The sequence below is a fragment of the Phacochoerus africanus genome, chromosome 12 (genome assembly GCF_016906955.1).
Source record: "Phacochoerus africanus isolate WHEZ1 chromosome 12, ROS_Pafr_v1, whole genome shotgun sequence".
NCBI lineage: Eukaryota > Metazoa > Chordata > Mammalia > Artiodactyla > Suidae > Phacochoerus > Phacochoerus africanus.
Window position 1 is genome coordinate 47,935,833 of NC_062555.1, and position 27,452 is coordinate 47,963,284.

At 43.8% G+C, this 27,452-nt stretch overlaps 1 protein-coding gene across 8 annotated transcripts in view; it reads right to left on the reverse strand.

Moving 5' to 3' along the window:
* ARHGAP12 (Rho GTPase activating protein 12) overlaps positions 1-24,443 on the reverse strand; it is a 117,614-nt gene extending 93,171 nt beyond the window's left edge. For all 8 annotated transcript variants that reach the window (XM_047754571.1, XM_047754569.1, XM_047754567.1 and 5 more), the window contains exons 1-3: positions 24,311-24,443; positions 3,339-3,377; positions 380-1,134 (exon numbers count right to left, since the gene is read on the reverse strand). In XM_047754571.1, coding sequence (XP_047610527.1) covers positions 380-1,057 — 678 coding nt within the window. In that variant the 5' untranslated portion in view covers positions 1,058-1,134; positions 3,339-3,377; positions 24,311-24,443. The remainder of the gene's footprint in view (positions 1-379; positions 1,135-3,338; positions 3,378-24,310) is intronic.
* Positions 24,444-27,452: the final 3,009 nt, after the last annotated feature.

Here is a 27,452-nt window from a genome sequence, read left to right on the forward strand (position 1 = left end):
GTGGCAATAAGTCAAATGACTGCTGCTAGAATAAAAACTTTTCCTAGTGAAAGAAATATCACCAGGAAAACTAAGTTAATCCTTTCTGCCTTATGCAAAATCAATAGAGAGCAAAAAAAGAAAAACCCTTCCACACTTTGAGGGGCCCTAGTCCTATTAAGGAACAAGAAGAATCAGGGAAACCTTAAAGTGAACCTTCATCAATCCACAAGTTATTTCACACATTCCTGAAGTCAGCATAAAATCCATGTATTCCGAAAAACAAAAGCAAAACAAACAATTCTGAAGCCGAACAAAGACTTTAATCAAAACAAAACCCGTGATTAAACTTTCATGAAGGTGGCACGAGGGAAGTTTCCTCATCCACCTCTTGTCTTACCCTTATCTGCTCAGTGGAGCTGCTGCTGAGTTCATCGCCAGACTCAGAATCCTGCTGGATGCGCTCGGAGCCTTCTCCTGCTGAGTCACAAGACTGTTCCTGGGAGAAGCTGGTTTTCTCTATGTCCAAGAACTCTGGGCCGGGAAAGTGACCGAATAAGCGCGTCCTATTCTGGCCAGGAACTTTAGGAGAATGTGAGTCACTGTTGAACTTTCCGTTATTATGGGTCAGGTCCAGGCTGAGGTTGTGGGTCTGACCTGGAATGTAACTGGGTCCAAAATTCTGATTGGCATCACGGATAAGACCTGATCCTTGAACAGCCGCCGAGGGCTTTCCAAAACTTGAAAGCTCAGGCAATTTGTTCACATTTTCTGTTGATCTCTGCAGGTGGAGGCTCTGCATCATCTTCACAGAATTATTAGGCAGCCCCGCAGCCTGTTTAACAGGTGGCATCAGAGCTTTACGGCCGACCTCCTTAACATACTGGGCGGGCACATAAAATGCTTTGGAATTCTCGTCTGGCTTGACCTGCCACCAGTCATCGTTGGTCTTCTTCACCAAGATGTATCGCTCTCCTTGTTTTATCACAATCTTTCTGTCCTTTGCTTCATATTCATAATCGTACTCCACTTCAATATACACTTGTCCTGGAACAATCTTTCCACCTCTGTCAGCCATTTTTATGCAGTAATATTCACCTCTCAAAAAGGATGCTTTGCCACATTATGGCTTTGTGGCTTGGTGGATCAAGAGAGCTATTTTTATTTAAATGGAAGAAGAGAATGAAGAAAAAAGTTAGCACAGTCTGGATTTTTAATATTCATTCACAGCATCATATATCAAAGAACATTACCTTCACATCTCAAACCCAGAAAGTAAACATGTGTCTGATACTGTATGTACTGTCCTGCATTAATAACACTCTCCTGGAGTTTCCTGGTGGCTCAGGTTAAGGCTCCAGTGTTGTCACTGAAGTGGCTCAGGTCACTGCTATGGTGTGGGTTCCATCCCTGGCCTGGGGAACACTGACATTTTGACACGCCTTGGGCACAACCACCTCCCCCCAAAAGCACTCTTGTTCTATAATCTACATCTTTCAGTCATTTATGACCAAAACCAAACTGATGACTGGAATGGTAAACACATTAGCCAGCCAAACAACTATCAAAAATAAGAAGGAAGGAAGTTCCCTTGTGGAACAGTGGGTTAAGAATCTGATGCTGCAGCTGTGGCTCAGGTTATAACTGCAACTTGGGTTTGATCCCTGGATCAGGAGCTTCCATATGCCACAGGTTCGGCCAGGGAAAAAAAAAAAAAAAGAATGAGAAGAAATTTTCTTCTTTTCATGACTACCTCAAACCTTCTTCACTTTCTTAGAAAGGCTCACTAATAATAACCAATACATATTAGGCACTTACCAACAGCCAAGCATCAAGCTAGGGTCACTATATGCCTCCCCTACCTAAAACACACTCTTTAAAGTTGCAGTTGAATTTCAATGACCCTGAGTTTCTTTTTTTTTTTTTTCTTTTTACAGCCACACCTGTGGCATATGGAAGTTCCTGGGCTAGGGGTCAAATCAGAGCTGCAGTCACCAGCCTATGCCACAGCCACAGCAATGCCAGATCCAAGCCTCATCTGAGACCTACACTACAGCCTGCGGCAACGCCAGATCCTTAACCCACTGAGTGGAGTCAGGGATTGAACCCGCATCCTCATGGATACTAGTATATACCATCCTCATGGATACTGCTGAGTCACAATGGGGGAACCCCTCAATGACCCTGAATTTCATTCAATGACCCTGTATTCTTTTTCTAACATCATCAAGTGTATTAATGAGCCTAAAAAAGTTATCCAAATACGTAAGTTTCATTTCCTAATATAAATGGATAAAAACACACAAAATACACACAAAGATAGACAAAAGAAACAGCTAATTTACTTTTGTTTCCTCTTACATCCTCCCCAGGAAGACCATAATCCTTGCTAAATTGAATCCCACAAATCCCAACAAATAACCAGTCTTTGTATTTTTAAATGTTAAAAATACACACACACACCAGTCTACTAGAAATAGCCCTAAATTGGCTTGAGAAACCTAGAATACTCTTTTATTTCTAAACCAATTCCAAATATTTTAGTACCTCATAAAACACAGCATTCAAGCTTCAAAATAATCACAGCATCTGATTTTGCTACAATACAAAAGTCAAGCCCCAGCCACAGTGGGATGAACTATGCTTCCCCAAAAAGGTATGTCTAAGCCCTAATACCAGGACCCATGAAAGTGCCACTATTTGGAAATAGAGTCTTGGCAGATGCAATCGCTTTGAGATGAGTTCCTGCGATTGAGATGGGCCCCAAATCCAATGACTGATGTCTTTATAAGGAGGGCGGATTGGAGGCAAGGAGAGGACAAAAGAAAGAGGGAAGAAGACAGAAGCAGAAACTGGGAATGAAGCAGCTCTGAGCCAAAGGCCACCAAGGACTGCCAGCAACTCCCAGAAGCTGGACGGGGCAAAGACAGGTTCTCCCCAAGAGGCCTCAGAGGGGGCACAGCAGAAGTCTGGCTCTAGAGCAGTAGTAGTTTTAAGGCACCCAGTTTGCAGCACTTTGTTACAGCAGCTCTAAGAAAACACACTCAACCCAACACTCAAGGATCCTCAGGCAAAGTCAAATGACTGACACTGACATGCACCAGAAAGGTTTAGGCAGGGTCCCATGACAACCCACCCATTTTCCTCAACACCCAAGTACTGGGCGTGATGCTATTTACACTGTACTTGCAGCAACCACCACACCCTGGAAGACAACATCCTCCCAAACAGATAAAGCCCAAGTGATAACTAGTTGGCCATACAATTTCAGCAACTGAAAAGGAATTTCTAAACCAACTACTTGAATAATAATTTTAATGTAGTGACAGTGTTTCAAAAAATAAATAAAAAAAATTTACCTTAGAAGGAGAACTAAACATCCAGTGTCACATTTAAACCTACAAAAAAAAAAAAAAAAGTTCATTAACTTCAACCAAGACTGCTAAACAGGGCTAAGAATGTAATGCTGCCCAGAGTTTTAGAAACATAACTCTTTTACAACAGCTATAAGGAACACAGTATAATTTTACACATCACGACTGTGTCCAGCACCACCCTCCAAACATGTACCAACGCAATGTTTTATGCTTTAAAACCACCCCTCCTACTTCATTCCACTTTGTTTTTTATTCAGAAGTATCTCTTTAAACTATGCTAATAACATAAAAAACTTTTGTTAGAACCATTAAAATGACAGTACTGTTCAAGTTTATGATGTTGAGGGGGTGTAAACAGAGGATGAGAACAAATGTTAAACATTGTTGGGTATCTTCACATAATTCCACAGATTACGTACAGGGTAACACAGCCTGACAGTAGAGATCTGGCCACCAGGAGTTTAACCAACTGCTCCAAAGTAACACCCAGAGCAGGACAACCAAGTGTCTATAAGACTCACAACATCATAAGGATCACAACACAGAGGAATCTACTCAATACTACAATAACCTAGATGGGAAAAAAGAATGGATATATATGGGGGGGTGTAACTGGTTCACCTTGCTGTACAACTGAAACTAACAGTATTTGTAAGTCAACTATACTCTGATAAAAAAATTAAAAAAAAAAAAAAAGACACACAAGGAAGTTCTCATTGTGGCTCAGCGGGTTAAGAACCTGACTAGTATGTATCCATGAGGATGTGGATTCAATCCCTGGGGTCACTAAGTGGGTTAAGAATCCCACGTTGCTATGAGCTGTGGTGTGGGTCGCAGACTCAGCTTGGATCTGTTGTTGCTGTGGCTGTGGCACAGGCTGGCAGCTGTAGCTCTAATTCAGCCCTTAGCCTGGGAACTTCATATGCCACGGGTGCCGCCCGAAAAAGCAAAAAAAAAAAAAGGCACACAATATTATCACCTATGTTGTGTTCCTGTCAAAAATGTGTTTACTCTTAAGCTGATTATTAGGAGTCTATTGGAAACAGACCTGAACTCTACAAAGAAAAAAAAATTAATTTCATGAAAAATGAAAAAGAAGGAGATTCTTCTAGATTATAGGCAACTATTGACCCGCCACTACCAAGTCCATTCAGTGTTCTAACAACTACCTTAAACTTCACCATATCCAAAATCTACTTCCTCTCCCTACCCTACCCCAGCCCTGCCAAACCTGCTTGGTCTTTACCAACACAGTAAATAGAAATTCTAACCTTCCAGATATTCGGTCTTCACTTTCATTAGTCACTATGAGCTTGAAGTCTTTTACCTACATAAAAGTTTTTTCACTACAGCTTTTAAAAACTCCACACTGAAATACTTATTCTCAGGTGATTGGGTTTTTTTTTTTTTTTTTACTTTCCAGGAAGTAACAAAATAACTTGAGAAAATCTTTGAAGATACTGAATTGAGTAAGGGACTACGCAGAGGGTGACAGGAGCTCAGGTGCACCAGAGCTGACTGGACGATCATCCACAGGCATGAAGAATAAGGAGTAAACCGCATGGTTTCAGGGTGGCAGGAGAGAGGCTGCGGGGTTGGAGGCAGTCCACTGCCAGGCCTCTCCCTGCCAGCCTTTATGACCACACCTTCCCCGCTGAAGGCAGAGATCTGCAGGATGAGGAGTGAGGGAGAAAGATAAGTCACCATGGGACAGCTAAACTAAAATTTCAGTTAGAAATGAGAACTGGACAGACAAGGAAGATGGAGAAGTAGTCAAAAGACATCCAGATAGAACAGGTGGTTAGATCTGAAGCAGAGGACGTGAGCAAGGGGGCTACAGGAGCCAAGACACATGGGGGTGGGGAACGAAACTGGGAAGCCCCTGAATTAAATAATAAACTTCTAAAAAGCCACATAGTAGGAATTATGTATTACAATCCAAGGTCTAGAAAAAGTTAGACAAAATAACTATGAAAAGAAAAGCCCGATTACAAATCATGGATTCACGTACAATTAAATTAACTGTGGGGTAGCTCTAAAAACTTAAGTTCCTCTTGCCAAGGGTATGGCCCTTAAAAAAGAAAAAAGGGGGGAGGGGGAATTTACCTGCAAATGTGTAACTTATGTTGCCTATTTTTATTTAAAAACCTAAAAATAAAAACACAAGCTATATTAAAACTAATGTCTGTGGTTTTAATTTTTGGTTTGTTTCTTCCTCTAGTCCCCCAACTGTGGGTTCTCCTCCTTAGAGGAGGCTGAGCTCTGTTTATCTTGGTATCTTAACCTCTCGAGTATTTCTTTTTTTTCTTTTTTTTTTTTTTTTTTGGCTTTTTAGGGCCACACCAGCAGCATATGGAAGTACCCAGCCTAGGGATCAAATCAGAGCTACAGCTGCCTGCCTACACCACAGCCACAGCAACGCCAGATCCGAGCCTCATTTGGGACCTACACCACAGCTCGCAGCTATGCTGGATCCTTAACCCACTGAACGAGGCCGGGAATAGAACCCACATCCTCATGGATTCTAGTCAGATTTGTTTCCACTGCGCCGCAATGGGAATTCCCTCAAGTATTTCGGTTAGAATCTTACTCATTCAACACCCTTTGAGCACAGCGTCCTCTAAGTGAAATACACTCTATACGTATGCACACTCCTCCATCCTTTATCACCACACACACAACTGCCAAGTACCCAACCACCAGGATAGAGTTTTTGCACACCTAACGTCTAGTAATAACCACTGTTTCTTTTGGAGGCATGAAAGGCCTCTCACCAGTGGTTTTCCTCATGTTTCAATGAAAACAGACATAAACATACACACAACTGTTTGCTGGTTTTCCTTCTCTCCCCCCAAGTCAGATTCATTTCATTTCTATTCTGCTATTTTTAAATCGAATGGCCTCCTTCCTGACTACAAGTTTTCCTCATTTTCTTTCTAGCAGAAATTACACAGCTCAGCAAATGTTACCTTCCTCCCCCACGACATCTGTTTTAATCAACTGCATCACACAGCATGAGATCCCTACTAGGTATCAAAAAGTAAACAAGTAACCAAATTCGAAGTTCCCGTTGTGGCGCAATCCTCACGGAAGCCTACAAGTATCCATGAGGACGCAGGTTCAATCCCTGCCTTGCTCAGTAGGTTAAGGATCCGGCAGTGCCGAGAGCTGTGGTGTAGGTGGCAGACACGGCTTAGATCTGGCATGGCTATGGCTGTGGCATAGGTTGGCAGCTTCAGTTCCAATCGATCCCTAGCTTGGGAGCCTCCATATGCCACAGGTGTGGCCCTAAAAAGACAAAAAATAAAATGAAATGCGGTAAATGTATCCATTATGAATGAGCTTTCAATTTAAGTCTGACACACATATGCACACATATTTAGCAATTCTATCACCTGCACACATATTTAGCAATTCTATCACCACACCACAAACAACAAAATGTTAATATAGCCTCTCTTAATTCATTTAAAAATACCACAATTTAAGCTTTTTTTTTTTTTTTGGCTTTTTATGGTCACATCTGAAGCATATGGAAGCTCCCAGGCTAGGGGTTTAATCCGAGCTGCAGCTGCCAGATACAGCCACAGTCACAGCAACTTGGGATCCAAGCCACATCTGTGACCTATACCACAGATCACAGCAACACCAGTTCCTTAACCCACTGAGCAAGGCCAGGTATCAAACCTGCTTCCTCAGGGATACTAGTTGGATTCATTTCCGCTGAGCCACAATGGGAACTCCCTAGCACAAGTCTTTTTTTTTTTTTTTTTTTTTTTTTGCTTTTTAGGGCTGCACCTGCAGCATATGAGGTTCCCCAGCTAGGGATCCAATCGGAGCTACAGGTGCCAGCCACAGCCACAGCAACTCGGGATCCAAGCAGTGTCTGTGACCTACACCACAGCTCATGGCAATGCCAGATGCTTAACCCACTGAGCAAGGCCAGGGATGGAACCCATGTTCTCAGGGATAGCAGTCGGGTTTGTTACTGCTGAGCCACAGTGAGAACTCCCTTAAAATTTCTTAATGCATGATCCCTAATTTCTAAGAATAAAAAGATGGAGAATATAAGACATTTCCCTAGGCCTAAAAGAAGAGAAAGAAAATAAAGTGATTGCTATAACTACTCTGGACCTAAAGAAACAGCAAAAATAGGAAGAACAGCAGAAAGGATACAGTAAATCATCAGTTAACTGGAAAGCAGTAGAAAACACAGTCAAGCATAAACTCGTAAAGGAAATTCAAAACCAGATTTAAATATGAAACAAAAGAGAAAATAATAAAAGAAGTGTTTGGGAAAGCAAGTATATTTTAATAAAAATAACATTTGCATGGGGTAGTTCAGAATGATTAACCCCATGAAGTCTTTCTTAACAAGAAATTAGGTAGATGTAACAGGGAGTTCCCACTGTGACTCAGCGGGTTAAAAATCCGACTAGTATCCATGAGGATGCAGGTTCAATCCCTGGCATTGCTCAGTGGGTTAAGGATCCAATGTTGCCGTGAGCTATGGTGTAGGTCACAGATACAGCTCAAATCCCACATTGCTGTAGCTGTGGCATAGGCCTGCAGTGCAGCTCTGATTTGATCCCTAGCCTGGAAATTTCCATATGCCTCAGGAGTGGTCCTTAAAAAAAAAGAAATGAGATAGACATTATAACTTTTTCTTGAATTATTACAAGAAAATATTCCAATTTTAAGAGGAAGAGGGAGTTCCCACTGTGGCACAGTGGGTTAATGATCCCACTTGTCCCGGTGGAGGCATCAGTTCAATCCCTGGCCTGGTGCAATGGGTTAAGGATCTAGCATTGCTGCAGCTGTGATGTAGGTCGAAGCTCTAGCTCAGATCTGATCCCTGGCCTAGGAACTGGGAACAGGAACTTCTATATGCCACAGGTGTATCTGAAAAAGAAAAAAAAAAAGAATCTGCAGCAGTTCAAGTCACTGCGTAGGTATGGGTTCAATCCCTGGGCTGGTGCAGTCGGTTAAAGGATCCAGTGTTACCACAGCTCTGGCTCAGATTCAATCCCCAATCCCTGAACTTCCACATGCCTTGGGTGCAGCCATGAAAATAAAAAGAAAGGAAGGAAAGAAGGGACAGAGGGAGGGAGGAAGGGAAGGAAAAGCAGGAAGAAAAGAAGGGAAAAGAAGGAGGGAAGAAAAAGAAAAGAAGGAAGGAAGGAAAGGGGGGGAGAGGAGGAGGGAAGGAAGAAGGAAGGGAGGGAGGGGAAACATGACCTTGGGTTTGGCCAAGAGTTTTTAGCTATACTACCAAATAGGACTTTATTAAAATTAAAACCTTCTCTGGAGTTCCCGTTGTGGTACAGTGGTTAACGAATCCAACTAGGAACCATGAGGTTGCGGGTTCGATCCCTGGCCTTGCTCAGTGGGTTAACGATCCGGTGTTGCCGTGAGCTGTGGTGTAGGCTGCAGACATGGTTCCGATCCCATGTTGCTGTGGCTCTGGCATAGGCCAGTGGCTTCAGCTCCAATTAGACCCTTAGCCCGGGAACCTCCATATGCCGTGGGATCGGCCTTAGAAAAGGCAAAAAGACAAAACAAACTAAAAAATATATAAATAAAACCTTCTCAGAGATCCTGCCATGGCTCAGCAGAAACGAATTTGACTAGCATCCATAAGGACGAAGATTCGATCCCTGGCCTCACTTGGTGGGTTAAGAATCTGGCGTTGCCCTGAGCTGTGATGTAGGTCACAGACGCAGCTCAAATCTGGTGTTGCTGTAGCTGTGGCTGTGGCATAGGCCCGCGGCTACATCTCTGATTTGACCCCTAGCCTGGGAACTTCCATATACCACGGGTGCTGTCATAAAAAGCAAAAAATAAAATAAAAAAAAAATCTTCTCTGTGAAAAACATAGCTGAGAGAATGAAAACATAAACCACAAACAAGGAAAAAATATTTGCAAAATACATATCTGATGAAGGACTTGTATTCAAATATATAAAGAACTTTTTTTCCCCTTTGGAAAAAAAGGGAAGTTTGGCTGCCCCATGGAACATGGAATTCCCGGGCCAGGGATCAGATCCCAGCCACAGTTACAACCTAAGCTGTAGCTGCATCAACACCAGATCCTTAACCCACTGGGCTAGGCTGGGGATCAAACTTGCATCCCAAGAGTTCCCACTGTGTCTCAGTGGTTAACAAACCTGACTAGTATCCATGAGGACGTGGAGTCAATCCCTGGCCTCGCTCAGTCGGTTAAGAATCTGTTGGTTGCTGTGTGCTATGCTGACGAGGCTCGGATCCTGTGTTGCTGTGGCTGTTGGTGTAGGCTGGTGGCTACAGCTCCGATTCAACTCCTAGCCTAGGAACTTTCACAGGCCATGGGTGTGGCCCTAAAAAGACAAAAAAAAAAAAACCCTGCATCCCAACACTCCCAAGATTCCATCAATCCCATTGGGCCACAGCGGGAACTCCTATACAAAGAACGCTTAAAACTCAACAAAAGGAACCAAATTTTGTAGTGGCAAAGGTTCAGAAAAGACACATCATGAAATAATATATGAAGATGGCAAATAAGCACATGAAAAAATGCCCAACACCACGTCATTATGGAACTGCACACCTATTAGGATGGATAAAATGCAAAAAAACTGACAGCACCAAATGCTGATGAGGACGTAGAGCAACAGGAGCTTCTGTTCACTGATGGTGGGAATGCAAAATGCTTGAGCCACTCTGGAAGACAGTTTTTACAAAGCTCAATGTAGTCTTGTCACACAACCCAGCAATCACACTTCCAAGTATTTACCCAGATGAGTTGAGATCTTATTTCCACCAAAAGTCCTACATGCAAATGTTTACAGCAGCTTTAAAACTGCCCCCAACTGGAGTTCCTATCGTGGCGCAGTGGTCAAGGAATCGACTAGGAACCATGAGGTTGTGGGTTTGATCCCCGGCCTTGCTAAGTGGGTTAAGGATGTGGCATTGCCGTGAGCTGCGGTGCAGGCTGCAGACACAGCTTGGATCCTGAGTTGCTGTGGCTCTGACGTAGGCTGGCAGCTACAGCTCCGATTCGACCCCTAGCCTGGGAACCTCCATATGCCACGGGAGCGGCCCAAGCAATGGCAAAAAACACACACACAAAAAAAAAACTGCCCCCAACTGGAAGCAACCAAATGTCCTCCAATAAGAGAAAGAATAAACTGTGAAAGAGCTAGATACAAAATATCCAGAGATAAGAAGAAAAGAGCCTTTGAGCTATGAAAAGACAGAAATGAATCTTAGATACATTTTCTAAGTGAAAGAAAAATATACAGTCTGAAAAAGCCACATCCGGAATGATTAAATTATATGACATTCTGGTAAAGTCAAAATAATAGAGACAGTGATTGGTAGTAGTGGGAGGTGGGGAGGGAGGGTTTCACAGATGAAGCACAGGAGGTTCTTTTAGGTCAATAAAACCATTCTGTATGATCCACTGTAGTAGTGGATACGTGACAGTATGCACTTGTCAAAATCCATTCATCTTTACAACAGAAGCATGAACATCAATGCAGGAAAATTCTAAGAAGTCATTTAGGAGGCAAGGGAATTCCAGGATGGAAAGCAGATGTGACAAGCTAGCCTAACAGTATTACAAGTTTATGGAACAACCTCACTGGATGGAAGAGGGTGAGGGAGACGCCGACCTTATTTATTTTGGAAGGGAGTGAGGCTTCTGAGAACACATATAAAGGAATGCACATAAGCACAGTGTTCTAATACACAAAAACTGTTCCAATGGGGGTATGAATTAAAAGTTCTGATACTGCGATACACATATGCACACTGGAACTGAGTAATTCAGTAAACGGTGTATGCCAAGTTTCCCAATGCTGGAATAAGAATTTATAGACAAGCAAAGAAGGCTAGAACATCCTATGCTAACAGATTAGACTTGAAGACATCAATATGAACTCACTTCTAGCTGACCACAGAAACAGAAGATTACATAAAGAAATGTTACAGACACAGAGTTTCCGTCATGTCTCAGTAGTTAACGAATCCGACTAGGAACCATGAGGTTGAGGGTTCAATCCCTGGCCTTGCTCAGCGGGTTAAGGATCCGGCGTTACCGTGAGCTGTGGTATGGGTCACAGACGCGGCTCAGATCCTGCGTTGCTGTGGCTGTAGCGCAGGCCAGCGGCTACAGCTCCGATTGGACCCCTAGCCTGGAAACCTCCATGTGCCATGGAAGCGGCTTTAGAAAAGGCAAAAAAGACCAAAAAAAAAAAAAAAAAGTTATAGATAGATACGTCTATGTACTGCTCAGCAAACCACACATAAATCCTTGCTGTCAGTAAAAATGACACCCTAGCCCCAACAAGCATACCTAGTGCCTAGACTGTGGTTTCTAATACCATTCTCCAAATAAAGGAACCAAGGCTCTTTGGAGAAATGGCTGATTCAAGGGCTGGGGCAGGAAATGTACAGGACAAGCCTGGAGCTTGTAGTGACATGTTCTCTCCATCTGTTTTTTAAGAACCTGATTTAAATACTTCCTATCAAGAAACAACTATCTTTTTTTTTTTTCCCCCACAATAGGAACTCCAAAACAGTTAACTGTCTTTTTTTTCCCCCTAAGGCCACATCTGCAATATATGTAAGTACCCCCGCCAGGGTTCGAACTCAAGCCACAGGTGCAGCAACACCAGATCCTTTAACCCACTAAGTCAGGCCGGAGAAGGAAATAGCACCTCTGCAGAAACTCAAGTTGATACCCAAGTCAGATTCTTAACCCACTGTGCTGCAGCAGAAGTCCTAAACAACTGCTTTCTTAAACTATAACTCAAATTAAACGTGGTATCATGCAGAGTTCCCTGGTGGCTCATGGGTTAAGGACCTGGCATTGTTACTGTTGTGGTGCAGTTTACTGCTGTGGCAAGGATTCGATCCCTGACCAGGAATTTCCACATGCCACAGGCACAGCCCCGCCAAAAAAGTGTTATCATGCATTCTTGATATTCTTATTAACATATCTTACATTAAGCTGTCCCACCTCTAAATAATTTAAATAAACTTACATTTCTTTTGTTCTTTACTTTTATACAGTTTTTCTTTTTTTCCTTTTTTTAAATTTTTTTTGGCCACATGTAAGGGAGAGGGAAGTTCCTAAGCCAGGGATCAAATCCAAGCCACAACTGCAACCTATGCCACAGCTACAGCAACACCGGATCCTCAACCCACTGTACCACAGCAGCAACTCCTACACTGCTTTTCTCATCAAAATACAACTTAGAACTAGAAGTTCTCCATTATCAGTATTTGTTATAGCTTCAAAATTATTTTATCTTTTTTTTTTTTTTGCCATTTCTTGGGCTGCTCCCACAGCATACGGAGGTTCCCAGGCCAGGGGTCGAATCCGAGCTGTAGCCACCAGCCTACACCAGAGCCACAGCAATGCTGGATCTGAGCCGTGTCTGCAACCTACACCACAGCTCACGGCAACACTGGATCCTTAACCCACTAAGCATGGCCAGGCATTGAACCCGCAACCTCATGGTTCCTAGTTGGATTTGTTAACCACTGAGCCACGACGGGAACTCTCAAAATCATTTTAAAATGATCTCCTCATACACATGGCAATGTAAGTACTGACCCATCTGGCCTAAAACAGAGCAGAAAGCCTACTGTATTCCCAAAATTTTCATAAATTCCAGACTTTAGTAAACAGACCTGATCAAGCCCTTTCGGACCAAAACCTATTAAATTGGCTTTTAATCCCTTCAAATTCACTTGCACACAGAGTTTTAATGCAATGAGGTGGTACAATGAGAAGATAGACTAAAGGTAAAAATCTCATAATTATTAGTAAAAAAAAATCTAAGAAACGAAAAGAACTTTTTCTTGAGCTAACATGTTAAACTTCCTTTTCTTTCATACTCTATTTGATTAAAGCTACCTATATCAATAAAAGCTCCACCTTAACCCTCTAAAACCACCCTTCATTCCGCTTCCACATTTTCAGCCCTTTACTCCTTTCTACATACACTCTAATCAATGGATTCTTCATCCTATGTTCTCTACACCTGAGTCTCACATTTTAATTTCTAAGAACTTTCCAACATAACCAGTTTTTAAAAATAGGAGTTCCTGCTATGGCAGAGCGGATTAAGAATCGAACTGCAGTGTCTTAGGTCACTGTGGAGGCAAGGGTTTGATCCCCAGCCTGAACCAGGGTGTTAAACAACACAGGTGTAGGCAGCAGGTGCAGTGTAGGTCACAGCTGCAGCTGTGATTCAACCCTGGCTAGGATGCAGCCAAAAAACAAAAACACAAAAACCCTGAGGAAAGAAATTAATACATTTTCACAGTGGACATAATTTCCATCTTGCCTGTGGCACCTCACCCACCCTGTTCATTGTAGCAACGCCTTGATATTCTCCATGGGAGGCACCCATGCCCAGGGTCTTAGTCCATGTCATTACACAAGTTCTTACGTATTAGGAGAAAATCTTGGTCTTGGTAAAGTTTAATAAGATTTCTAATCCTGTAATAATTTACTCGAGAAGAAAAACTTCATTCACTTCACAACTTCACTGGCTACAGAGGCATTAACCACCACCCTGCTCAACCCATTAGCGATTCCTCCGAAACTATACACATCACCCTCTGAATCTTTGAAATGACTACAATCAACCACTTTCAAATGTTTACCTAATCCCATGCTTTAAAAAAAAGATATAACCCACAAAACAAATACATCTACAAGTGTACTGATTATTAAGGTCTGGCCATTGCAGAGCTCTAGTCAAACATCAGTAACTTACTTAAAAAAAAGAAAAAAGTGGAGTTCCCTAGTGGCCTAGCAGTTAAGAGCCCAGTGTTGTCACAGTTGTGGCTCAAGTCACTCCTGTGGCATAGGTTCAATCCCTGGCCCAAAAACTTATGCAGGCAAAAAAAATAAATAAATACATAAATAACGTAAATAACAAAGATAATATAAAGTGTTAACAAGGATATCAACAACTGGACACAAATACAGTGCTAATGGGAATGCTACACAATATGGTCAGTTAAGTAGTTTCTTACCAACATGCATTTTCTGAAGACTATATCTGGGCCATGAAACAAATCTCAATAAACCTACAAGAACTGAAATAAGAAGAATGTTCTCTGACAATTGAATTAAAATATAAATCTTTTTTTTTTTTGTCTTTTTTGCCATTTCTTGGGCCGCTCCCGCGGCATATGGAGGTTCCCAGGCTAGGGGTCAAATCGGAGCTGTAGCTGCCAGCCTATGTCAGAGCCACAGCAACTCAGGATCCAAGCTGAGTCTGCAATCTACATCACAGCTCACGGCAATGCCGGATCGTTAACCCACTGAGCAAGGGCAGGGATCGAACCCGCAACTTCATGGTTCCTAGTCGGATTCGTTAACCACTGCGCCACGACGGGAACTCCTTTTTTTTTTTTTAGAGCCACAGGTGCAGCATATGGAGGTTCCCAGGCTAGGGGTTGAATCAGAGCTATAGCTGCAGGCCTACACCACAGCCACAGCAATACTAGATCTGAGTGGCATATGCAACCTACACCACAGCTTGTGGCAATGCCAGCTACTTAACCCACTGAGTGAGGCCGGGATCAAACCTGCATCCTCATGAATCTTAACCCACTGCACCACAATGCGCACTCTGATAACTAATTAAAATATAAATTAATTAGGAGTTGCTGTTGTGGCTTAGCAGTAATGAACCCAACAAGTAACCATGAGGACCTCGGGTCCAATCCCTGGCCTTGCTCAGTGGGTTAAAGATTCAGCATTGCCATGAGCTGTGGTGTAGGTCATAGACATGGCTCTGATCGCACACTGTTGTGTAGGCCCACAGTTGTAGCGCTGATTCAGCCCCTAGCCTGGGAACTTCCACATGTTTAAGGTGGGGTAAAAAGCTATATATAAAGATATCTTAAAATCTACAAATTTGTTGTTGGAATCTAAACAACATACTTGTAAATAATTCACAGGTCAAAGAATAAATCAAACAGGATATCTGAACTGGATGAAAATGAAAATGTGGTATCTCAAAATTTGTAGGATGCAGCTATAGTAGTGCTTAGAAAAAAATTTAAATACTAAATGACCATAATTAGAAAAGAATAAAGGCAGAGTTCCCTGGTGATGCAGCCAGTTAATGACCTGGCATTGTCACTGCTGTGGGTTAGGTTCAATTCCTGGCCCCAGAACCTTGCATGCTGTGGGCATGGGCCAAAAAAAAAAACCCTCAAATTTGATGTAAGCTTACTCTCTTAGAAACTAAATAAAGAAGAGCAAATTACATCCAAAGCAAGCAGAAAAAAGGACCTGATAAAGGTCAGAGCAGAAATCAGTAAAAGAGAAAACAGAAAAATATTAGAGGAAATCAATGAAACCAGAAGCTGGTTCTTCAAAGTAATACTGATAATTCTCCAGCCAAATTGATCAAGAACTAAAGAGAAAAAACACAAATTACCAATATCATGAACAAGACAGGAGATATAACTACAGATCCGAAAGATATTAAAAGAAGATAAGAGAAGATTATGAACAACTTCATGCTGATAAATTCAACAACTTAGATGGACTGGATAATTTTTTTGGCAAATAACCAAAGCTCACTTAAGAAGAAATAGATAACCCAAATAGCTCTTATAACTATTAAATGAATTGCATCTGTCTTTAAAAAACTTCCCACAAAGGAAATTCCTAGCCAAGATAGCTCCACTGGTGACTTACCAAAACGTAAGGAAGATAATACCAATTCTACACAAACCTCTTAAAGAAACAGAGGGAAGGAATTCCTGTCGTGGCACAGTGGTTAACGAATGCGACTAGGAACCATGAGGCTGTGGGTTTGATCCCTGACCTTGCTCAGCGGGTTAAGGATCCAGCATTGCCGTGAGCTGTGGTGTAGGTCGCAGACGCGGCTCGGATCCAGCGTTGTTGTGACTCTGGCGAAGGCTGGCGGCTGCACCTCTGATTCGCCCCCTAACCTGGGAACCTCCACATGCTGCAGGAGGGGCCCTAGAAAAGGCAAAAAGACAAAAAAGAAAAAGAAACAGAGGGAAAACATCCCACTTCATCCTTCATTTTGTTTAATTTCTTTTTAGGGCCACATCCTTGGCATATGGATGTTCCCAAGCCAGGGGCTGAACTGGAGCTGTAACTGCCAGCCTACACCACAGCCTCGTCAGATCCTTAACCTACTGATTAAGGCCAGGGATCAAACCCACATCCTCAGAGACACTAGTCAGGTTTCTCACCACTAAGCTGCAACGAGAACTCCCCACCTCATTCTCTGAAATCAGTATTATCCTCATACCAAAGCCAGACAAAGGCATCATAAAAAAAGAAAAATTACAGACCAATACCCCTCATGAACATAGACACAAATGTCTGAGACACAAACTTATCTCCAAGAAAAACTCATATCTAGAACATACAACAACTGTACAAGTCAGTAAGAAGACAACCCAATTTAAAAAGGGCAAAAGATAGGAACAGACAAGGAGTTCCCATATGGCTCAGAGGAAATGAATTTGACTAGCATCCATGACAATGTGGGTTCGATCCCTGGCCTCGATCAGTGGGTTAAGGATCCAGCGTTTCCATGAGCTGTGGTGTAGTTCACAGACCCAGCTCAGATCCTGTGGGGCTGTGGCTGCAGCATAGGCTGGCGGCCACAGCTCTGATTCGACCCAGCCTGGGAACTTCCTATGCCTCAGGAGCAGCCCTAAAAAGCAAAATAATAATAATAATAATAATAATAATACAAACAGACAAGTGTTCATATCCAAGGAAGATCTACAGGTGGTAAATAAGCCAGTGAGGAGATGTTCAACATCTTTAGTCGTTAGGGAAACGCAAACTAAAGCCACAGAAAAATAACACTACTTGTGTACTAGTTTGACTAATATTAAAAAGACTGACCATACCAGTATTTCTGAGAATGTGGAGTAACCAGAACGCTCACATACTGCCGGCAGGGATATAAAATGTTCCAACCACTTTGGGAAAATCTGGACAGTTAAGTTTCTTAAAAACTTGAAATAGGAGTTCCCAACGGGGCTCAGCAGGTTAAGAACCCTACTAGTATCCATGAGGATACGGGTTCGAACCCTGGCCTAGTTCAGTGGGTTAAGGATCCAGTGTTACCAAAAGCTGCAGAGTAGGTCACAGATGCATCTCGGATCTGGTGCTGCTGTGGCTGTGGTGTAGGCCAGAAGCTGCAGCTCTGATCTGACCCCTAGCCTAGGAACTTCCCTATGCTGCATCTGTGGCGCTAGGAAAAAAAAAGAAAAAAGAAAAAAAATTTCAAATATACACTGACCAGGGATATGACCCAGGGATTTACCAAAGAAAATAAAAGCATATGTCCACACAAAGATCTGTACATGGATGTTCACAATGGCTTTATCTCTAATAGTCCCTAACTGGAAACAACCCAACATCTACCCATAGGCAAACAGATAAAATAAGGTATGTAATATCCACACAATGGGATATCACTCAGCAATAAAAAGGAACAAACCACTGGTACAACAAACTGGATAAATCTCAAAATAACTCTGCTGAGTGAAAAATATCTAGACAAGTAGTACATACTATATGATTCTATCTACACAAAATTGTAAAAAAATGCAAACTAATGTACAGTGACAGAAAGCAGATCAATAGTTACCAGGGAACAAGGTCAATAAACTACCTTTGGGTTCAAGGAAATTTGGGGTGGGAGGGTGATGGATATGTTCATTATTGTGATAACAGTGAGATTTTAGAGGCCTATTCATATGTCAACACTCAAAATGCACACTTAAAATATATCCAGTTTATTTTACAGCAATTACACCTCAATAAAGTTGTTAAACAAAACTCTAATAATGCACATTAAAACTACCAGATATCACTACCCGCCTACTAGAATAGCTTTAAATATATATAAAGTATATTTTGTAGGGTAAGGATAGGAGCAGCTGGAATTCTCACTCATTGCTGGTGGTGAGGCAGAGTGCTACAGCTACTTAGGAAAGCAATCTGGCAGTTTCTTATAAAGTTAAACATATTTAACACATGATCAAGCAACTCCACTTTTAGGTATTTAACGAAGAAAAATGAAAATCTAAGTCCTTACAAAGTCTTACAGAAACATCCAAAACAGCTTTATTCATTAATAGCCAGAAAATGGAAATGACCCAAAGGCCTATCAACTGGTGAATACCTAAAGCGACTGTGGTACACTCATCTGTAAAACAAAAAAATATTAACCTCAGAAGATCCCTGTGAGAATGGGTACTTAGTAACGCTAAAGCAAGGTACAGAGCATCACGTTAATCACTGCTTACTCAAGGAAGTGAAGTGGACACAGAAAAGCACAAACCATATAGGAATTCTATGTCTGGCTTGTTCCACTTATTACAATGCTTCTGTGATTCACTCATATTGTTGTTATGTATCCAGAGTTCACTCTTTTTTATTGTTGAGTGTTTTATTCTATAAAACTGATTTCTTTAAAAAATCAGTAACATACAGCAAAATACAGGTAATTTTTAGGACATTTTTAAAGATATCACTAACTTAAAAATTCTTAATTCTCAAGAGTTTTCTGTGGCACAGTAGGTTAAGGATCCGGCATTGTCACTCCAGTGGCTTGGGTTGCTGCTGTGGCACAGATCCAATCCCTGACCCAGGGAACTTCCACATGCCATGGGGGTAGCAAAAAAAAAAAAAAAAAAATCTGAATTCTCCTGTGGTAAAGGACCACACAACTCCCATACAACTCAGGGTCAGAGTACTGAAATCTAAATCAGGATTTGCCATTTATCAGCTCTCAGGCCCAGAGCCCCTGATCTATCTGTAAAACACAACAAATAATACAAACGATCCTAGTAAAAGTGGTACTTTGTAAACTACAAAACATGACACAGAATAACCACCCTAATCACCACTTACTCAAAGAAGCCAAAGTTGTAAGAGAAAGCAAACAGTCACAGATGAGCTGATCACTTATAAAATTAGTCCCTCTTCAAATGTCTCTGCAACTGCCCCTGGCTAGCTGTGATTTAAGACAACCCACCCAACCCTCTCTGAGCCTCAGTGTTTTTCCATTTGTAAAAGGGAGCTGATTAATAGTACGTATCACATGTTGGGAGAGTTAAATGAGTAAATATGTGTACAGCACTAGGTATAATCCCCTGGCACACGAGAAGTGCTTTACAAGTTTTAGTTCTTACTACTCTACAGGACCTAACACAAGCCTCCATCACATCCACTCAGGCTCAAGTAATGCAGGTCACATTAGTGATCTAGATCACTGCTTCTCACTTCTCGTGAAAGACACAATTACCTGGAGAGCTTATTTTAAAAAAAAAAAAATGTTTTGGGAGTTCCCACTGTGGCACAATGGAATCTGTGTTGTCTTGCGAGCACTAGGATGCAGGTTCAATCCCCAGCCTGACACAATGGGTTAAGGATCCCGCATTGCCACACCTGCAGCTTAGGTCCCAACTGAGGCTCAGATATGATCCCTGGCTCGGAAACTCCACATGCAGCCAAAAAAGGAAAAAATAAAAATTTTTTTAAAAATTAGGAAAAAAAAGGTTTTGAAATGAGTTTTATATTTACAGAATGACTGCAAAGACAGCAGAATTCCTATATACTCTGTACACAGTTTCCCCACTAGTGTCTTACATTAGCACGGTACATTTGTCACATTCAATGAACCCACACTGATACCTAACCTAACAAGGTCCATATTCCTTAGTTTGTCCCTAATGAACTTTTTCTGTTCTGGGATCCCATCCAAAACACCACATGTACATTTTGTAGTCCTATCTTGTAGCTTTTTTTTTTTCTTTTTTTCTTTTGTCTTGTCTTTTTAAGGCTGCACCAGCAGCACAGGGAAGTTCCCAAGCTAGGGGTCAAATCAGAGCTTCAAATGCCTCCGCCACAGCCACAGCCACAGCCACGCTGAATCCTAACACATTGAGCAGAGCTAGGGAATCAAACCAGTGTCCTCATGGATACCGGTCAGATCCATTACCACTGAGCCACAACATGAACTCCTATCCTGCAGCTTTTATTTTATTTTATATTTTTTTGGTCTTTTTGCCACTCCCTCGGCATATGGAGGTTCCCAGGCTAGGGTTTGAATCGCAGCTGTAGCTGCCGGCCTACACCACAGCCACAGGAACTGGGGATCTGAGCCCGGTCTGCAACCTACATCACAGCTCACGGCAACGCCAGATCCTTAACCCACTGAGCAAGGCCAGGGATCGAACCCACAACCTCATGGTTCCTAGTCGGATTTGTTAACCACTGAGCCACAATGGGAACTCCTCCTGCAGCATTCAAAACCAAGTTCCTGAAACCCCAGGTACTCTAATGAGAGAAGGTTGAGGTAGGGCCCTAAAAATTTACATTTCTAACAAGTTCCCAAGGGTTGCTGACAAGGCCAATCTGAAAACACACTTAAAAACAGCACTGATCTAGATTCTAGACTCAGAACCCTGCAGTTCAACACAGTAGCCACTCCTAAGCAAATGTGGCCATTGAGCATGTGAAGTGTGGCTAATCTAAACTGAAATGTGCTAACACAACATTGCTAATCAACTATACTTCAATAAATGTAAACTAAAAGGGAGTTCCCGTCGTGGCTCAGTGGTTAACGAATCTGACTAGGAACCATGAGGTTGCGGGTTCGATCCCTAGCCTCACTCAGTGGTTAAGGATCCAGCATTGCCATGAGCTGTGGTGTAGGTCGCAGATGCAGCTTGGATCCAGTGTTGCTGTGGCTCTGGTGTAGGCTGGTAGCTACAGCTCTGATTAGACCCCTATCCTGGGAACCTCCATATGCTGTGGGCGTGGCCCTAGAAAAGGCAAAAAGACAAAAGTAAATATATAAATAATGTAAAAAAAGTAAACTAAAATAAGTAAATAAATAAATTGAGATGTGCTTTAGGTGTAAAATACCCATGGGACTGTGAAGATGTCATGTAGATTAAACAGTAAAATTTACTTCATGGCTTCTTTTTTACTCATCATGTGAGAACTAAAAACTGTACAATCACTCAGGTGCCTGGCATTATATTTCATTGGACAGCAGCAGCAGCCTGAGGCACAGGCAGCATGGCTAGCATCTGGGGGCTTGCTAGCAGTGCAGGTGATTCCCATGCAGGTTCAAGTTTGAGAAGCACTAGATTATCCACAGGGGAGGATGCTCAGAGAAGTCAGCATCTGGCAGGCAGTTCGGTTCAAATGAAAAGCTAGACAAATGCAATCTGAAATTGCAGGATATTAAGTCAATGAAGTCAATAAAAATAATAGGAAAATGGCTGAATCACAGCAAAGCCATCCACACATGAGGATGTTCTAACAATTAGAACAGCTAACAATTGAAGAAAAGCAAAGCCACAAAGACAGTGGCCCAATGGGTTCCTCAAAAGAGGACGATTTGAAAAGCATGATTTGCAGTACAATGATGCTATGCGGTACCATCCTACCTTTTCACATCTGACTCATTCTATGACACAGTGCACATTTGCAATTACAAATAAAATTGTTAAATATAACATAAAATAAAAGTTTAATTTCACTTTTCCCTCCCACTATCCACTACAAAACTGTAATGCCCACTTTAGGCAGATTTACGTTAAGCTGCTTTTCCTTATTACCAGTTTTCTCAGATCAGCATAAATTAGTACTAACATTTATAAATTTTACATATCACCATATTCACTGTTTTAATTCATTTAAACTGTTTACTACCGTTTTATTCTCAGAAACGTCAAGTGCATTACTTCAAGTACTTACATTCCTAAAGCCCACTTAGTGTCCACCTCTTTATTAATTAGGATACTTTCCTAATTAATAAAAGAAAAGCCAAATGACTGACTACAAATAATATGCTCCTGTTCTGCAGCACTTACATATCTTCCCCTGTGCCTAACAACTAGTGTAGTGAGTAAAAAAATCTAAAGATTCATAAAATATTGACTATACATGGACAACTAGGATCAATGAGTTGGCAACCTTCTCCAACTTCAGTGGTTGGTACGGCAGGAACAGAACCCTATCACCAAATACTGGGGTGAACACACGTAACCTGGTACATTTGACTGAACTCATTCTTCCCCACAGAGACCCCCTCCAGGGGGCAGAGCTAATGCAACTATGGGCCACACCTGCATGTCCAGCTTCTCTGGCCCTTCAGGCTGCCTCGGCTCACAGTCAAGTCTTCAGAGCCTGGGTCACTGCTCTGGAATCCCAAATCCCTGCTCTGAAACATTTCCAAGGCTTTTTTTTAGGTTTTTTGTTGTTGTTGTTGTTGTTGTTGTTGTTTGGCAGCACCCGGAGCATGGGGAGTTCCCAGGCTAGGGGTTGAACCCACACCATAGCAGCGACCTGAGCTGAGCCTTGGCTAGTGACAACACCAGCTCCTTAGCCAGGTGCACCACAAGGGAACTCCTCCAAGGCATTTTTAAAACAGAGGAAGGAGTTCCCGCTGTGGTACAGTGGGTTAAGAATGCAACTACAGTGGCGCCAATCACTGTAGAGGCAAGGGTTCAATCCCCAGCTGGAGCAGGGAGTGAAGTGGAGTGCAGCGGGTTAAAGGATCCAGCTTAGGTCACAGCTGCAGCTCAGATTCAATCCCTGACCTAGGAACTTCCATTCGCCCCAGGTACAGCCATAAAATTAAAATAAAATAAAACAAAGAGAAAATACTGGCCTGAGCGGCCACAGTCTATCCAAATAAAAAAATACACAAAGATGCTCCAGCCTGTAACACACCCTCCTGCGGATCAGGTAAGGAACACCGAATGACAAACTAATACATCTATCTCTAGGCTACCGATACCCAACATTTAAATATTAGAGAGGCATGGCAAGGAGCTGGATACTTTAACAACCTCTCACTGCAACATTCAGAGCCTTCCAAGGTCTCACCTTTAGAAGCGGGGGGCAGAATCTGAACCAGATTCCAGCGACTCCTCAATGTTCCTTCCTCTACATCATCGCCCCCAAGGAATACGCGCATGAACGGTCAATAAATTCTACCTCCACAGGTCATGATTAACCATCAAGCAGGACGAGGGCTAACTGCCTCTACCCACAACAAACACTTCGCTTGGAATGACGTGAGAACTTTTCATAGTGCTACGCTTTGAACATTTCGCTTTTGCCTTCGCAAGTGCATTTAAAACGACTGCTGCTGCATGCAGCCCACAGGAAAACATCACACGCCTCTAAAACGCAAGGCCGTGCCTTTTGCTCTGCTGATGACCCTGTGGCCGTTTCTTCTCCAGGAGTCTGCGGTAACTTAAGATACAACACGCCAAGGACAGTCATTCTTAGAAGATAATCAACGACCCCAGAGGAGAGGACAGGGAATTCTTTAAATTCAAGGACCCCGAGGAGATTCCTCGCAGAGAAGCAAATGCCCATTCAGCAGGGGCGGGGCACCTCTACAGACTGCAGAGCCCCGAGCGCCCAGTTTTGAGGTCAAAGCCCTCGAGGGGAGGCCCAGATCCGCTCCGGGGTGGGGTGGGGGGGTGCATCCCCTCCAGCGGTTGGGAAGCGGGCACGCGCGGTGGCGGGAGACCAGGAAAGAGGGCGGCACCGCCAGCCTTTAACACACACACACACACACACACACACACACGCCCCGACACCCTCCTTCCTGGGGGCGGGGCGGCGGGCACTGCCCTCTCACAGGAAGTCAGAAAACCGGGGGGCAAAGGAGCCACAACTTCGAGCCATTTAAACCCCGCAGCCCATATCTGCCGACCTGCCGGCGACGGTCCCCGCCCCGAGCCCCGACCCCTCGGGCCGCGCCTCCGGCTGCACTCGCGCCCCTCGGCGCCACCGCGCGCCAGCACACGCCTCCCCCGGCCCCGCAGCCCTCGGCGGGTACAACCCCAGCCTCAGGCGCCTTTGTGCTGCGCCGCCCGAACTGCCTTCCGCCCGCAAGCCCCCTCACCTCACAGAGAGCGCAGCGGCCTCGCGGGAAGCGGCTCCCTCCTGTGCTGGCGGCAGCAGTGGGGCACCCAGGCGAGCCCGAAGGGCGCTCACTCGGCGGCGGCCGCGGCCGGCGCGTCCCCGCAGGCGGCTCTCCCCGGGAGGGTAAGTTCCAGGGCACGTCGGAGCGCGCCGGCGCGGGGGCGGGGCGGGGAAGCGGTCACGTGGGACGGGGGCGGGGCTCGCCACGTGATGGGGCGGGGCGAGGCGCACGTGACGGCCCGCCGGGCGAGGGGTGACTCGGCCTTGGAGGATCCGGGAGGAGGAGGAGGGGAGGCAGAGGGCGGGGCGAGGCGCGCGGAGTGGCGCGCTCCTGGAGGGCGGACGGGGTGTGGATGCTTTGCAAACTCCAGGTGGGAAAAGCTGAGAAAACGCTCCTGGGGAAAAGGAGGGAAGAGTGGACTGGAAAACTTCCGAGACTGGAGTGGTTGGAGTGGGGCTGGGGAGGAGGGGGCCGTGGGCCCACCCCCACCTCTTTCTCCGGCCGCCTGCCTGCTGGGAACGTTGCCCGGCGTCGGTCAGCGGTTCCCAAACCCGGAAATCCCTCGGGCAGGCTCAGGAAGAGTCCACAGGATACTTCAGTCGGTGAAGTGCAGCTCTGGAGACCCTGGTCCATGACGGGGCCCCTACTGGGACCGGCAGCGCACACTCCGCGGCCGTCCCGAGGCAGCTGACCGCCGACTCCTCTCCCCGCTGTCCACTGGCCTGTTGTGTGCGCTGCGGTGTCGTTGCCCAAAGTTAGCCCAGTATGCTGCGTTTGCAGGAGATCCGCTGCACTGGGAATCTAGAAGGAGACCTCCTCCTTCCATTGTCGCTTCATCTTTCTCAGCCTTAGCTGCCAAAAAAGCCTGTGGACAAGTCTCCTTCTAAGGACAAAGGCTCCTTCTAAGCTCTAAAATTCAATGACTGAGAAAAATAACTGCTATGTATTAGGACTGCAGACACCATTCATTTAGTAACCAACTGTTGATTGTGTCTGTTACGGCGCCTGGATAAAATGTTAATAGTACTAGGAAAAAAGGCCAAGGTATTATTCAAGAGACTCTGGGATTGGCTCTTCTCTGTTCTTCACCTCATGTTTGAAGATGCCATTGGCTTCCTTAATCACAAGCTGAACTCCCAGTTTTTCTTTAATGACTGCAAAGAACCCACTGGGATATTGTCAAGACTTTAACAACTCTAGTTTACTACCTTGTTAGAAAATTAAATCTAATGTTCAGGGCGGGGGGGCTTAAAGTTGTAAGATACTCTCCTCTATGAAAGAAAAGGTACTTAAGCCTGAGACCGTACTGTCTCTATCAGTACACTCAAGACCCCCTTTCCTTGGCATCGGTAGTCTTTTCTGTCTCCCTCAGTTTCTAACGAGTTCTTTGCCATGCCTTTGTTTAGTAGAGTATTACTACCATGTGCTTCTGAAACTATTTTCCATAGAATCCCTTGTGATCTCTTTCTAGAACCAAAACAGGGACAGACAGCGAAAAAGCAACTGTGCCCGGATGGGAATGTCCTGATTAACTTTATCTTCCCTACTCCCCAAGCCTGAGTTAGACTCTTGGTTTCAGCAAGAGATAGAATTAAACAGTTTGCATATACTTGCGGATCTGCTTATCCCACTTCCTATTTCACAACCTAATCTCAGATGATACCACAATGCCCACAGTAGACTGATCACTACCAACAGCAGATGGAACCAGATAAAAAGAGCTCTCGCCCAAGCGTGTTGTTTAAAAGGACCTGATGGAAAGCTATGAAGTCATATGCAACATTGCCTCTAGTTGGTTTTTAAGTAAAACTGGTAGCATATGTCTGGCGCCTGTGCTCAGGATCTCAACGGATCATTTTCAGGATATTGACATTTAACTCACAACTCTCTCCTTAAGAAGTAACATAGAGTTCCAAATGTAAGCTCCACAAAGACAGAGAGATCTGAGATTGATTTGTTTAGATGCTATAGTCCCAAATGCCTAAAAGCACTTGGCATGGGTAGATGTACAATAAATTTCCGTTGAGTGTATTTTTGAGTAAAAAGGTACTCTGTAAATTACTGGATAAACTTGTCCTGCTTTCTTGCTTTTTTTTTATTAGGTAACCCACTTTTCACTGTACATTTCTGAATGAAATGAAAAAGCATAAAATTATATCTGGCCTCACTGCTTTGGCTAAAATATAGAGAACGAGGAATTTGGCAGTATCTATGGAAATTACAAATGCATGCCTACTCTGAACCTCCACTTTTCACATCTAGGGATTGAGCACATGGATGTACTTCCACACATAAGAAATAAGGTGTTTCTTTTTTTTTTTTTTGGTCTTTTCTAGGGCCGCAGCCACAGCATATGGAGGTTCCCAGGCTAGGGGTCCAATCGGACCTGCAGCCACCAGCCTACACCAGAGCCACAGCAACTCAAGATCCGAGCTGCATCTGCAACCTACACCACAGCTCACAGCAATGCTGGATCCTTAATCCACTGAGCAAGGCCAGGGATTGAACCTGCAACCTCATGGCTCCCAGTCGGATTCGTTAATCACTGAGCCACGATGGGAACTCCGAAATAAGGTGTTTCTTAATCCTTTTGCTGAGAATAGCAAATGAATGGGAACAACCTAACTCCATCCATCAATATAGACACTAGCTATTATATTTTATTTTTTTTTATGGCCACACCCACAGCATATGAAAGTTCCCCGGCCAGGGATTGAATCCAAGCCACAGCTACAGCAGTGCCCGATCCTTTATAACCCAGTGGACCAGGCCAAGGATCAAACCTGCACCTCTGAAGCAACCGGAGCCACTGCAGTCGGGGTCTTAACCCACTGTGCCACAGCATGAACTCCAAGACACTAGTTAAATTATGATATATCTGTACTTTTTTTTTTTTTTTGTCTTTTTGCCATTTCTTGGGCCGCTCCTTCGGCATATGGAGTTTCCCAAGCTAGGGGTCTAATCGGAGCTGTAGCCACCAGCCTACGCCAGAGCCATAGCAATGTGGGATCCAAGCCACGTCTGCAACCTACACCACAGCTTACAGCAATGCCAGATCCTTTAACCCACTGAGCAAGGCCGGGGACCGAACCCACAACCTCATGGTTCCTAGTCGGATTTG